This window comes from Pleurodeles waltl, chromosome 2_2 (assembly GCF_031143425.1).
Source record: "Pleurodeles waltl isolate 20211129_DDA chromosome 2_2, aPleWal1.hap1.20221129, whole genome shotgun sequence".
NCBI classification, from domain to species: domain Eukaryota; kingdom Metazoa; phylum Chordata; class Amphibia; order Caudata; family Salamandridae; genus Pleurodeles; species Pleurodeles waltl.
Window position 1 is genome coordinate 873,561,307 of NC_090439.1, and position 14,427 is coordinate 873,575,733.

General features: G+C 43.0%; 1 protein-coding gene across 3 annotated transcripts in view; it reads left to right on the plus strand.

Annotated features, from left to right (window-relative positions):
- Positions 1-14,427, plus strand: part of VPS13B (vacuolar protein sorting 13 homolog B) — a 2,423,697-nt gene that overhangs the window by 426,319 nt on the left and 1,982,951 nt on the right. For all 3 annotated transcript variants that reach the window (XM_069220546.1, XM_069220545.1, XM_069220547.1), the window contains exon 14: positions 6,871-7,040. In XM_069220546.1, the coding sequence (XP_069076647.1) occupies positions 6,871-7,040 (170 nt within the window). The remainder of the gene's footprint in view (positions 1-6,870; positions 7,041-14,427) is intronic.

Consider the following 14,427-nt stretch of genomic DNA (forward strand, 5'->3'; position numbering starts at 1 on the left):
TCTAGTTGTGGAGATATATAGGGTTTGTAGGTTATCGAAGAATCTGAGGTGCCCAGAGCCAACAACTGAGCTGTAGCTTCCAGTGGTACTGACCATACAGCAATACATATGGTAAAATATAAAGTCTGAAAAATAAATAAGACGGAAACCTATGTATTTCTGAAATGTACACTAGATAGTAACTTTAGGACTAGTGGTTATTTGTACATCTCTGAATTTGTGGATGCCTGTACTATCATACGATTCAGAGGGTCTTTTTCAGAATTTCATTCTTAAACACTGGCTTACATTTTGAAGGCACAAATGCAAAAAAATCTAGTTGGTACTAACAAATGTTCTACTATTCTGTATTCCAACATGTCTCCTGATAAAAATGAACCCTAGTCTGGGCCTAGGAACTGCAACATAATACACCACAAAACATGACTGGAGACATAGTTTACCCAGCAGAGTCCTTGCTTTTTTACAACATGGGTAGCCCTAGTTCAGTGCCACACAGGAAAACCTACCATGCTCAAACATTTTTGAAAACTAAACACCAAAGGAAATCCAGGGTGGCATGACATGCATGTCTCTCGCCAGGATTATGTTTACCCAGAAGCCCATTCAAACCTCATCCACACAGAAAAAGGGCACAAAACATAATGTGAACCCCTCAATATTTCCTGTCACAAACATTACCTGATTTGGCAATGGGTAGCGTAGCTGCAGTATTTGGGCTGGGGCTCTGTGGCCACCCAGAGAAGCCTACCAATCCCAGATATTTCTGAAAATTAGACACCCAGTGGAGTCCATGGTGGTATGCCTCATGTGGATCCAGCAATGTTTTCTTACCCACAATGTATGGCAAACCTCAAGCTTTGTCTAAAATCTTGCTTTTCTTGCATTTCTGCGATGTAAACTTCCTGAATCTGCAGGGAGCCACAATATCACGACCACCCAGTGTTCTCCCCCTTGTTCCTCTAAAAATACTACCCCACTTGTGTGGCTGGGTCTAGTGCCTGCTTCAGAAACAAATCAACCCACAGGGTCTATGGAAGCCTTCCTAATCCTGTCATTTGTGTGTCCACGTGTTATAACTGTACCATACGCAACTCAAGTATTGGGAGCAACAATGAGAGTAAAAGGCAATTGACTGTGGTCTGTATTGCTATATAGTTTCTATTTAGACACTAAGGTGCCAATAGTTTGATGTTTTCACTTACATCTAGGACTCCCATTGGCCCCTGGTTCTGTCTGAACCCCTGTAGAGATGAAAGAACCACTCCTGTACGCGAACATCTGTTTCTTTCTTTCTGCACCTTGGTACCCTGATCTGGAGCTCACTCTCACTTTTTCTCGTCAGTTGACAACGTTTCCTTTTTTTATTTTTTTTTTAAACCCAGCGTGCACACCCTCCAAAAGCTGTAGAGTTTAAACCTTGCCTAGACTGTCGCAAACAAATGTTTGTGACAGATCCACACGAGGTATGCCTCTGGCGTTTGGGGCATGGCTCCCAAATTGTGTGAAGAGTGTGCCGTCATTAATCCAAATGTAACCCAGGAATGTGAAGTGAAACTGTAGTATCCAAACATGTTAAGAAACTGCCCAAGTTCTGCTCGAAGTCAAGGGCATAAACCCCTTCCTGCTGTTGGACTTGTACCTGTGACAAGCCCTTTTCGCGCTCTAAGCCTTCTGGTATGTCGAAGCAGAAGCACATGAAGGCTAGCCAGGATCTGTCCCAGTCCCACCACTTTCTGCTAGAGAAGCTGTGAGGATGACAGGATGTGTCTCAGTTTTACTCCCACTCCCCCACTGAGCAGCCGAGTGCTGATAAGGGCAGAGAGAGAGGCCAGGGTAAAGTAATTGTTTTATTTCCTCAATTGGAAAACCTCCTTCCTCTTTCTTTTTATAAGATTTTTTTTTTTTTTTTTAAAGAATCAAAGAATAATCTGGTGCAGTACCTAGATAAAACTATCGACAGAAGTATACCAGAAGAGCATTTGTTACACAGATTACAGCAAAAGTTGACCATTGATAAGTAATGTTTGGCTCAGGGTGTTATGTTAAAAGCGGATCGACCATGGTCCTGAAATCATGCGGTGTTTATTGAGCCATCTATCAGATTTACATACTGAGACCCCAACAGTGGCACAGTAATCCATCCCTCTAAACCAATTCTTCGATCACCGGTGACGGGCAGCGCATTCACTTCCTTCATGAAGTCACCAGTCCAGAGTGGGACACGAGCCAACAGCACCCCCCACACTCCCAGGTAGTGACTTGCCTCTCCATGCTCACACCACAATTAGGGTGTGAGTCGGTAGGTCCCGGGTCCTCCACCGGCTATATAGGACCCTCTCATAGCCCGAGGCACTCAACGCTGCCTTATCGACCTTATAGGCTGGCTCCTCGGGACCTGTGAAGGCCCATTCGTTGATCACCACTAGCTCGGTCGCCCAGTAGTACATCCGGACGTCTGGAATGGCCAGTCCTCCCTCATAAATCCCCCTCTGAAGCTTCCTCAGCGCTAAACGGGGGGTTCCCTTCCCCCCTCCCCAACAGCGATTTAAGGGCCTGATAGATTTTCTGAAAGACTCCCTTAGGGATCACCACTGGGGTGTTCTGAAACATGTATAGCAGACAGGGCAGTGCCATCATCTTGTACAAGGCTGCCCTTTCAATTAGTGTAAATGGTAGTTGTCACCAATGTTCTACATCCCTCTCTAGCCTGTCCACCTGTGGGGTCAAGTTCGCTCGGAGGAATTCTTGCGGGTCTTTGGTAATGTATATCCCCAGGTATTTGAAGCCATTGGGTGCCACAGAAATGTCTGCCCAGGGAGGCACTAAAACCATTTTTTAATCTCTAGTGAATGATATACTGCTAACTGATTCAACGGTTTAGTGTATGTGAGCCCAGTAGTTTTGAATGGTTGCGCAAACACATACTGTGTGAATATATGTACCAGTGGTAGTATTACACCCTAGATCAGTGGTCTTCAAACTTTTTAATGCCGCGCCCCCCTCAATTGAAAAATAAAAATCATTGGCCCCCCCCCCTCAGAATTTTTCACATTTATTTTAGAAAGATGGCAATGTTTAAATAGGTCTAAACCTATTTAAACATTGCAGTTAAGTATTGTTACCTTTTTAAAACTGCAATAACATGCTTTTGCTTAAAACAAAGGCATGTTATCTGTATAATATTTCTTTTGGCCAGAGTTTGGCGCCCCCCCTAGGATCACTTGAAGCCCCCCAAGGGGGGCCCGCCCCCCAGTTTGAAGACCTCTGCCCTAGATGGTTTGAGCAGCCACCTCTTTGCTATTTTCTCAACAATATTATAAATTCTGTAAAAAGTATTTGAATGGGATGAGATGCAGTCCGGCTGCTGTTACCGACTCTAACTGCTAACTTGGCCTCGCCCTCCATTGCACCTAAGTAATGCTTCCACTGAGACCCAAGAGCCACCAGTGAACTGGGTGTATTTACTGCAAGGGATGTATAAAGTCATGATTGCCTTTCCTTCAAAGTATTCCACCATGAGCTTAGATTCTAATGAGTTGAAATCTTGGATAGAACCCATTTCTTCTTTATGCATCCTACTGCTAGTTATATAACCCCTTTTAAATACATGTGTCATTTGACGTGGCCTATATATTCTTACATTATGCTAATATTTCCCTATACATATCTGGCATATTTTGCTTTTGTTTAGGATGCATTTGTGATAACAGTAAATTATTGTATTCTTTGTATGTGATGCTCACTCTGCTCTTATCATGGTACCTTTGGTGCAGTCCTTAAGGTTGATATACAGTTGTGTTTTTAATTTTCTGTGTTTTGCAAAGTTTACTTTGTGGTAAACAGAACCAGAGTTCGTCAGTAAACAGCCTTGTAGGTGTAGAGGGATCTAGCTTTAAAATGTCTGTATCTTACTGGCCAGTGTGCATTATGGGTCACTGACACGTCTTTTGACGAGTTAGTAAGGGCGCATGAATATGAGGAGATAGAGTGCGATGCAAGCGTGAAGTCATTTGTGAGGTTCGTGCCGAGGTTGAGGCCAGAAGCACTTGCACACTTGGGAGTTTGACTGGATGGACCTTTGGTGAAATAGTCGACACAGGGGATAACCACTGTACTAAGGTAAGGCGTGAAGGCAAATGGACCAAGTCTTTCTGATGTGGTTAACCGAAAGTGCAAGAGACTAGTCTGCATTCGGAATCATTATAACTGAATCCGTTTATATAATTGCAAATATCAAGTTTGTAGCACCCTCAGAACGTATTTTATTGTGATGGTATATGTCAAACAGAGTAAGAACGATTTAGAAACATTTTTAAATCTGTCATTGTGTAGAAAGAAATAAAGTAGATTTGTTGTCGTCCTTTTTTTTTATTTTTTTTTATAAAGTTGCAGAGGACAAGCATCTTTATAGATTTTGTGTTACCTGAAACTTTAGGAATATTTGAGCTTTGTATTACCAAAGTGTATATCATGTGTTTGTAGTGTGCTTCTGGAAATCAGTATTATTAAAAGACATTGAATATGACCTATTCCTTTATTGTAAACAAAATGACAGTATCATCTATCAACTATGCAATAGAACATTGAATAGCTGTACAATCAGTTAAAAAACAAGCTGAGACCAACGTAAAGAGATTACCAACATTTTGTATTGTCGATCTTTGCCATTCAGCTGCTACCTGATCCCCAGGAGACATTTAACATCTGGAACAACTGCAAGTGGAAGTTTCATTGTGATATTACAGTCATCTGCAGTCAGGGACCATGGGCCAAATGTACAAAGCTTTGTTGAGGTTGCAAATGGTCCAATCTGCAGAATTGAGCGGTTTGCAAACACAAAAAAACATTTTTCAATGTACAAAAGACGTATTTCGATTTGGGAACTTGTTACAGAATCGCAATTTGCTTTTACGACGCAAAAGCCACTTGGTATTTGGAACAGACATGTTTAGGGCATCTTTTCCAAATACTGAATCACAGTAGTACGTACTAATATTTTGTGACCAAATTCTGGTTGCAAAATAGTAATACTTTGCAACCAATTCACAATTTGTGGTAACACATTCGCAAATATAAAGCCTTTCCCTTGGGCCCCATTCCCCTTTGAGAATGTTAAAATATTTTTTAAGAGCAGGCATTGGTCCCACAGATCACTGTCTACCCTTAAAAAAATTTTTTTACAAAAATTTATTTTTCATTTTTGTAACACATCTCGTTTATCTTTAAAGAAAACGACACCATTTAAAAAAAAAAAAAAAAAGATTGCTGTATTAAAAAGCAATCGCGGACATGGTGGTCTGCGCATGCTGACTCCAACAGGACACCATCCTTGTTATAGCTGCAATTCCTAGTGGGTTGCAAATTACGACCTACCTCTTTATATTCATGAGGTTGGTCGATTTGCGACTCACTGAGATTTGGTATTCTAAAAATAAAAGTGTCCTGTATTAGGAATTGTGATTTCCGAATTGCAATTTGATAAGAATCGCAATTGGGCAATCACAGTTTTTAATGTTGATACATCTGGCTCCATGTTCTTTAGGCGGCAGCTATGAGGAAGGAGTAAGCAATGTGGTTGGCCGCCTTCTTCTTTTCGCTAATTCACTCCCAGATGCTCTTGCCAAGAAAAGAGTCTTACTAGCCATCAAAACAGTACTGGGTTCTTATACGGTCAGACCATTGTTAATTGTCCTGCATATCGTGGAGTACACAAACTGAATATTTGTATTTACCAAGGAGAAGAAAGCTGCCCCAGGTTTCCAGTCTTTCCTCTATTTGCCTATCAGACTACTGTGTTTATCTACTGTTCTTGGTTTGACATTTTTGGATAGCCATTACTTTTGAACTATTGATATTGTGGCACTGTGTTAACTACTGAATGTGTTGCTTGACCATCTTGTGGACATTGATTTGCTTCTTAATCTTTTTTTGTTAACCCCCAATAAAAATAAAATAATTAGTGACAGGTACTACAGAGAAGGTTTATACAGTGCCTTTTGAGGTTTAGCAAATAAGGAACATGCTTCTTTGGGAGAGGATGGCAAAGCTTACTAATCCAAATGCAGTACCGCACATTGAGAGGAAGTACTTCCGTTGTGTTTTCGGGGTATTGAGGATTGCAGTGTTTTCTGGGCGAGTAGTTTCTCTGGTGCTACAGTTTAAATTATTTGTTCAGGTTTAAGTCTGAGTTATATGTATACATTAAAAATCAAATTAAAAGCAAGAAATGTACTTCATTGGCAGTGCTGGTTTTATTTTTTACTTAGCCTTTACCCATGTTTATTTGGCTTTTTGTACACATTTTGTAGCTGAATTTAAAATTGCACAATATTTTACAATCTCTAAATTTAAAATCCCTTAATTATCAATTTTCCATGTACATACTTGTGTTTCTCGGCATCTAATGGGTAACTTTTTTGTATGGTATTGCCTTATATAATTTCAAGCCAGACTAGTCCTTATTTAGCCATTACTTGCACTCACTCAGCCCTCCAACAGTTAGTTTTGAAGTAATTAAATCTGACCAGTAACATTGGTGAGTACATCTCTTGTTGGTCCTTCTCGGGAGGATAGTTTTGAAACACAGAAATAATAGTAGGGTCAAAGAGATGCATCATGACTAGACACTTTACCTATATTATGTATTCCCATCTCATAGCATTAGAGTGATACCTGATAACTTTTTCTAAGCAAATATTTACATGAGCAGCATTTCACCCACTGTTGCCTCAATCCATTTGTGTGTATTTTTTTAACAGAATTGATTTTCAGCTTTACCTATTTATAGTGTATATTTTTAGCCAAGATGGTATGCGCAAGAAAGAGAGGTTTACTTCATATTTCTCAATTCTGAATCTGAATTTGCAGTTGCTGTAGAAGAAAGCAAAACCATGCCAACTGCAGAAGAAGTGGCTTCTTTGGAGGAGTACATTCCGACTCGACTGACATGCATTACCTTACTGAAATGTACTGTTACGATCACTATGGCTGAATTCAACCTGCTTGGCCAATTGCTGCCCATAATTATGGGACAAAAGGTATGATGCATAAATCTCAGTTATCCTCGGTTTATAATTCTTTTGTTGTTACTGTTCTTAATTAAATTAACATGAAACATATGTGCTTAATAGGCTTGATGAATCGGCAATAGCACCCTTCAACGCTTCGCTGTTGAACTTTGTTGACTCTTCACCGACTTTCAGTAGGGGTTTTTACAGCAACAGTTTGCTAGGGACATATGCCCTCTACGATATGGCAAGTAAAACCGTGCCTACTCACCATGAAGAGTTTCAGAACTTCTTCGCACACTTCGGAACAGTTCATGGTGGACATGATGCAGCCAAATATATGTTGTGTGCTGGACTAGACCCCACAGATAGTGTAGTTTGGGATATGGGTTCTGAAGTAGTCACCAGGCTTGGATGTGTGCCACAGGTTTCTCTACGAACATACAGGCATCCATCATGGATATCGCCTTTGATGACTCAAGGCTGTTTGAAACCAGGCAAATTGACCTTTTGGGAGATCTAAAAATAGCCACACCATGGCCCAATTTTTGGGCTTGTTGTTTCCGGCTTGTCATTTCCATCAGCAGTGCCAGAAGTTCTATTGTTACTCCCTGATCCTGGCTTACTGCCAGAGGCTGCTATCTTAGCCCACACATCAAGCCCTCTAGCTCTTTTGTGACTCTAGGGAACATGGTGGCAGCAGAAGATGGGGCCACCATCTACAGGACCATTCCTTGTTTTCCTCTTCCCATGCAATGACAAGCCTCTTTGATTTCCCCTTAGAAACTCACCTTCGGCCATTGGGGGGAAATAATGCACCTTTACCGGCCTAACTGGCATGTGGTTACCTCGGACCACTGGTTATTACAGGTTATCAGTCATGGTGCGCCTGTCCCTTCCTTTCGTCCTCTGCCTACAGTTTCCCATTTATTCACTCAGACCTCAGCAGAAAATGCTTCCATCCTTGCCAATGAGAGTCAGTCATTGCTTTTGAGGGTGCGTTTGTCACAGTTATTCACAGATCTTCCCTGGGGTTCTCCATCAAAAAGCCAAACTCCCCACTTCGGACAAGGCATGGATTTCAATTTATAGGAGGCCATGCTTGACACAGTGGCCTTCAAGGTCTTTTCAACCTCTTAGAGAGCAAGAGACATTCAGAATATGATCCTGATTTTTCCAGCTTGTCCTGGGTTCTGGTCCTGACGGTTCTGAGGCATTTTCGTATTTTATTATTATTACATGATATTCATGTATTCTGTTTGTGGCCCACACCTATTGGCACATGTATGCTCTGCAGTGGAACCTCTATCTTCAATGTGATAAACAGTGTGGGTGCTCTAGTACCTCTAATGGTGGATAAAGGATCCAACTTGACCCGAGGAACACCATTCTCCCTAGTTTATTCAGAGTTCACAGTAGTGATGGATATGTCAACTCTGGACTGGGGGGCTTCTTGACTAGATAGGCTTCATAGTTCTCTTGGCTTTGCTGGAACAGAGGGACCACATCAGTCTTCTGGAGCCCCGTGCTAGCTGGTTGGCTTTCAAGTCCTTTCTGCCTTCCATCAGGGGCAGTCCTATGTAGGTTCTGACTGACAACCCGGCAGCCATGTGGTACACCAAAAAAGCAGTGGTGTGGGGTTACAGGCTCTGTGCTAGGAGGCACTAAGATTGTGGCACTGATTGATCTTCAGGAAGCTAGACTGCCAGCCATCTGGCCGGGTCCTTGATTCCCAGTAGGCACCATCTACCCATCCACAAGTGGTGTCTGCATCCAGAGGTAGTTCAAGTCATATTTGCCTGGTTGGGTGTTCCTTGGATACACTTTTTTTTTTTTTTCATCATTCTTCTGTGCTATACAATTTCAGCCTCGAGGCTTGCAATGAGATTGGTCTTGCCTATCGTGGGATCTGGTGGCCTTTGCATCTTTCCACTTCTGCTTACCTGTGTTCTGAAGAGGGGGTCAGCTTGACCAGGCTCAGCTAATTATGATAGCCCAGAACTAGACTTGGAGGGTCTGGTACTCTAACCTCCTGAGTCTTAGCATCTATCCCTCTTTCAGTCTACTTCTTTGGGAGGACTTTCTCACCCAAAAACAGAATAAAGTTCCACACCCAAACCTCCACAACATACACCTTTATGTTATCAGTATTTTTATAGCGCACTAATCTCCTGCAGGAGTATGTAGGCTCTCTGTAGCAGGTGGGTGAGGTAAGCCCTGGGGGCTTATTCAAAAAGCCATGCCTTAAGCGTCTTGCTAAAGTCCCGAAAAGGGAAAGAGGCTCTGATGTGTTGTGGGATTTCATGCCAGGCTTTTGGGGCCATGGACGGCTACCTGCTCTGCCTTTGTGTATACGTGGGGTGTGTGCAATTGAGAGACGGGCAGTAATGAACCTTCCATGGTTCCGGGAAGGTGACTATACTGATCGTGATGTTGAGGATAGAGGCGAGGGCCTAGCTGATAGGGATTGCTCCTTTGCCTAAGGCCTGGTCAGCGCAGAGGTCCACCGGGGTCCCGGAGTGAATGCTCTTCTTGATTGCTGTGTTTTTTTCCTGTGCTAATGTTGTCCCTTGTGGTAATTGTGTTGATTTTCTTTGTCACTCGGAGACTTCTGAAATGGGCCAGGAGGTCCGGTTGCAGGGGAAGTTAAAGTATATAGTTCCAGTTTTGCTGAAGAAGAAGTTTAAAAAGGTCATTACACAGAGCTTGTGATGAGTTGATGTTTTTAATGATAGCTGTGGGTATAGTGAAGTCTTTGATGATTACAAAGATTTCTTTGCTGCTGTTGTGGCTGGTGTTTATTTGTTCGACTATGGCCTTCCTTCTGGTTTCTTAGATGAGATGGTGGTACATCCTCTGGGCTGCTTTGAAGGTGTCTTTTTCCACTTACCCTTTGCAAGTTCTCCAGTACCATTCCAGTCGTTTGCAGGGTTGCTTGGCCATTTGGAGGTCTTCTGTGTACCAGTTGGCTTGTGTTCTACTTTTTGCCATGTTGCTTGTTGAAGTTTGCCACAATGCCTGTGGGTTCCAGTTTGTTTTCGTGTAGGGCGGTTCTCCAGTCTGCCTCTGTTAGGTCGTTCCAGTGTCGATGTGCTGGGCCTGCTGTGGGGGCCCTTCTGGGTTGATGGATGTCGATTGTAAAGCTGATTATGATGTGGTATGTCCTGGTGACACACCTTGGCATGTTGATTGTAATATTGTTGAAAGACGTGAAGAGGGGGACTAGAATGTGTCCAGCGGCTTGGGTGGGTTCCTGACACATTAGGTTAGTCCCAGGTTCCTTAGGGTGCCAAGAATGGCAGCGGATTTGGATTTGGTCCAGTCTTCAAGATGGTGTTTGAAAGCACAGACATTAAGGACTAGTGAAGTGATTAAGTCTGTGATTTTTGTGAAGTTGGCTTTGGGGCCCGGGGGGGGGGGTAAACTAGTGCCCCACCCAGGGTGAAATTTTCTTTGATTTGTAATTGGAAGTTAAGGTGTTTCATGTAGTTTGTTCTGGCTTCGGAGGATGTAGTGCAGATGAAGGTGTCTTTGTAGATAATGCTGATTCCTCCTCCAGATCTGTTTTGGTGGCCTCTCCTGTGGATCTCTCCTGTGGATCTTGTTTCCAGCAGGGATGGTGGTGGGGGGTCTGGCGTTGAAGCTGTGCTCAGCCATGTTCCGTAAGGATGAGAAGGCATGGGGTGTCATCTTCCAGCAGGTCCCAGATCTCCATGATTTACTTGCTTAGTAAGTGGGTGTTGAGGAGCATGCATGAAATTGGTGTGTGTGGGGTGTGAGTGTGTTTGTTGATAGGTATGTGGGGATGAATGTAGTGGATATGTTCTTGGTTGATGTTGTAGATGGGGTGGTGCGGGTGAAGTGGTAGAGGGAGCAGGTGAAGGCTTCTTTCGTGTTTTGTATTGGGGCGTGCCAGCAGAGGGTGGTGAGGTGTCTGTAGTTAAAACCGCAAAAAGAGAGCAGCAGGGTAGTGGTGGGACAGGGGGGAGGAACCAGTATCTGTGGCGCTGGGTGTGGTTCAGGCGCAGACAGGCTTGCCTTTAGTGTGTCAGCGGCGTGCCTGCTGTGTGTGCGTGCTGCAGCTACTATTAAGTAGATCCTGAGAAGGCGGTGAAGGAGAGAGGTACTATGGAGTTGTGTGAGGGTGCAGAGAAGCTGGAAAGATGCCAGTGATCGGAAAAGGAGAGTAGGAAATGGCACAGAGAGGTAAAAAGAGCGAGAGAAATGGTACAGAACAGTTACATAGAGAGTGAAAAATCGCACACAAAGGCAAGAAGAGCAAGAGAAATGGCACAGAGTAGTCACAGAGTAAGAAAAGAGTAAGGGAAAGGGCACAAAGAGACAAAAAGAGCGAGAGAAACAGCACAAAAAAGTCACAGAAATGACACAAAGAACCAAAAACAGCTAGAGAAACTCGCAGAAAAGTCAGAGAGAGAGTGAGAGAAATGGCACAAAGAGGGTAAAAGAATGAGAGAAACAGCACAGAAAAGTCACACACAGAGCGAGAAAAGAGAAATGGCACAAAGAAGCAAAAAGAGTTGAGAGAAACAACATTACTAAGTCACCAAATGGCACAAATAAATAAAAAGAGCAAAAGAAATAGCACAGAGAAGTCACAGTGTGAGAGAGAGAGAGAGAGAGAGAGACAAACGCGAGAGAAATATCACAGACATAAATGAGGGAGAGAAACTACACAAAATAAGTCACAGAAATGGCACAAAGGCAAATAGAGCGAGAGAAACAGCACAAAAATGGCACAATGAAGCAAAAAGAGCAAGAGAATCGGCACAGAAAAGTCACACAGTGAGAAAAGAGAGAGAAAGGACACAGACTCAAAAAGAGCAAGAGAAATGGTTCAGCAGTGATACACAGAGTAAGAAGAGTGAAAAATGGCACAAAGGCAAGAAGAGGAAGCAGAAAATCAGAGCGAGTGAGAAAAATAGCACAAAGAGGTAAAAAGAGTGAGAGATGGCACAGAAAAGTTGCACTTTGAGGGAATTAAAGGCAGAAAGTGTGAGAAGTGGCACACATGTTACAAAAAGAGAAAAACTGAGGTGAGAGACAAAGAAAGAGGGAGAGAGTTGAGGCGGGTGCTTCGTAGGCTGGAGTCGGGTCTGCAAGTGCCTTGACTGGTCCGAACACTGGTCGCTGGTAAGTCCAGAGGCTGAACGGTTGCCCGGAAATTGAGTGGATCCAGCTGAACTGATTTAGTTTGCCAAAGTACTGAATGATATCCACTCATCCCCATCCATGGAGTTGGTCTAGTCTGGTCGTAGGGCAAAGTTTGTGGCCAGGTCGGAAAGATCATCAGGTCCGTCTGCTGCAGGCTAACTTTTCACATGTTCTTCTGTTTGTCTTCCCTTTGGCCCAACAAGGCCTTGCTTTGGGCACTGATGAAGGTTATTTGTTAGCACTTTCGGCCTTTCTGCATTTGGCTGATCTACCTTCTTTATTTCTTTTATTTAGGTCTCCAATTAATGTTTTTTTTTTTTTTTTTGTCAGGGCTTGCATATATGTTTCCGTCTGAGACTTTTGTAATGGTGCAGTGGGGCTTTAATTTGGTTGCTATCCTAATATGTATGCATTTCGAGCCAATGCACAGTTGTTGTTTGCGGTTACTGGCCTTTAAAATTGTCTTGCAATTTCTTCTTTGTACCATTCTAGAGAACTACAGGTGCGGTCAGCGAAATCACCCTATGCCACCTTCTTTCTGGACAAACTGGTGATTCAGACTAGGACTACATTTCTTCTAAAACTGATGTTGCCTTTCCATGTGGAGCAGTTCATCACACCTCCCTCTTTCTTCTTTCCGCCACTCCCCTCTAGGGAGGAGGAGAGGAGTTACTGGTTGGACCGCTGGAGAGCCCTTTCCTTAAGTTTTATTTTGACCATAGTAAGTAGAACTCAGTGGATGCCCACATCTTTGTGAGGTTCTCTGGTGTTCAAAAAGGGTGAGAAGTACAGAAGCTGATTTTATCCTGATGGATCATGCTTTGATGGACATGTGGCATGTGGTGAAATGGGGACCCTCCCACACCTTCACCTATCATTCCTGCTTTCTCAGGTCAGCAGGGAAGACCATTTCGCCATTTCAGTCCTGCAGGATTTCTTGTTGTGAAGTCCACTCCTTGGATCTCCCTCTTTTTGGGAAGTACTGCTTTGGTATCTCTTCAGAAAGTGAGAATTCTGCTGTTGGAAGTAACCATTAGAAGAATAAGTTTCTTAAACTTGGAAACTACTTCTGCCTAACTGCTGATTTCCCCACAGTCCCCACTCTGCTTCCTATTTTTCTGGGTCGTCTTCTATGTGTTAATGAGGTCCCTAGATAGATTTTGCGCACAGTCTGTCATCAGGAATAATTCAAAAGGTGAACAGCCTGTGTTAGATAATGTCCACAAGAAAGAGCATTACCAAATGTAAGTAACTTGTTCTTTAGGACTCAACTCTTTGGGGTAGTGATGCAGAGCAGACCAAGGATCAGATATTTAAAACACTTAAACAGAATTAATGCAGTAATACCACAGAAAAAGTTACCATTCCAGTCAGTGCTTTACTTTTATAGAAGAATCGGTTTTTTTTACATTTTTTTAGCAACTTCATTTAGCATTTTGAATGAAAACAAGACACATTTAGCAGCCTCATCAAATACATATTGTTCAAGCCAAGAGGACAGGATAGGGGAAATCGCCTCAATGCCCCCTCATGGGCTAAATTAGCTCTACTTCAAGGAATGTCTTCGTAGAAGTCTGGAAAATTTCCTGCAAGACCTTTGTTTCCACCCTCCTCCCACCAAAAACGTAATTAGACCCTTCAAGCAGTAACAACAATCATATCCATCATGAATCTCTTACTATCCACGATAATGTGACAGCATAAATTAAGTCCAGTCTAAGCGTAGACCAGTCAAGAGTCATCTGCGGAGTCTGAAGAGAAGACCCTTATGTCTGAGGCTTAGACCCATATGTCTGAGGCTTTTAGCACCTTGGACATAGTAAGGTGTATGCCCCCTGCCCTAGTTTGGCTTCAAATATGCGTAACAAAGGATCGCCATATGGCCTAAATCTTAAACACTCTACCTCTAATAATTGCGGTAAGCTTTTCCATGGCATATAAATGCCATAGTCCCCCCCCTCCCCCCCCCCCCCCACCCCACCCCCACAGGTTTAGAGAGAGAGCGTGGGGCTGCTTCCACATTTGTGGTATGCATAATCTCTTCATGACAGGAAGATACCTAATAAGGGCGAGGAAAGACATTCTCCAATAGAGGAATTATGTGGTCTAAGAAAGATGTGTCATAAAATGAGGAATGAACATCCAAAATACCGGAGAGAAGACATACACATGGACTCTGCTGGATTACAGATTGATGGGAAGTAGGGAGTCCAAGTCTTAGAATACTCCATCAATTCATCATTAT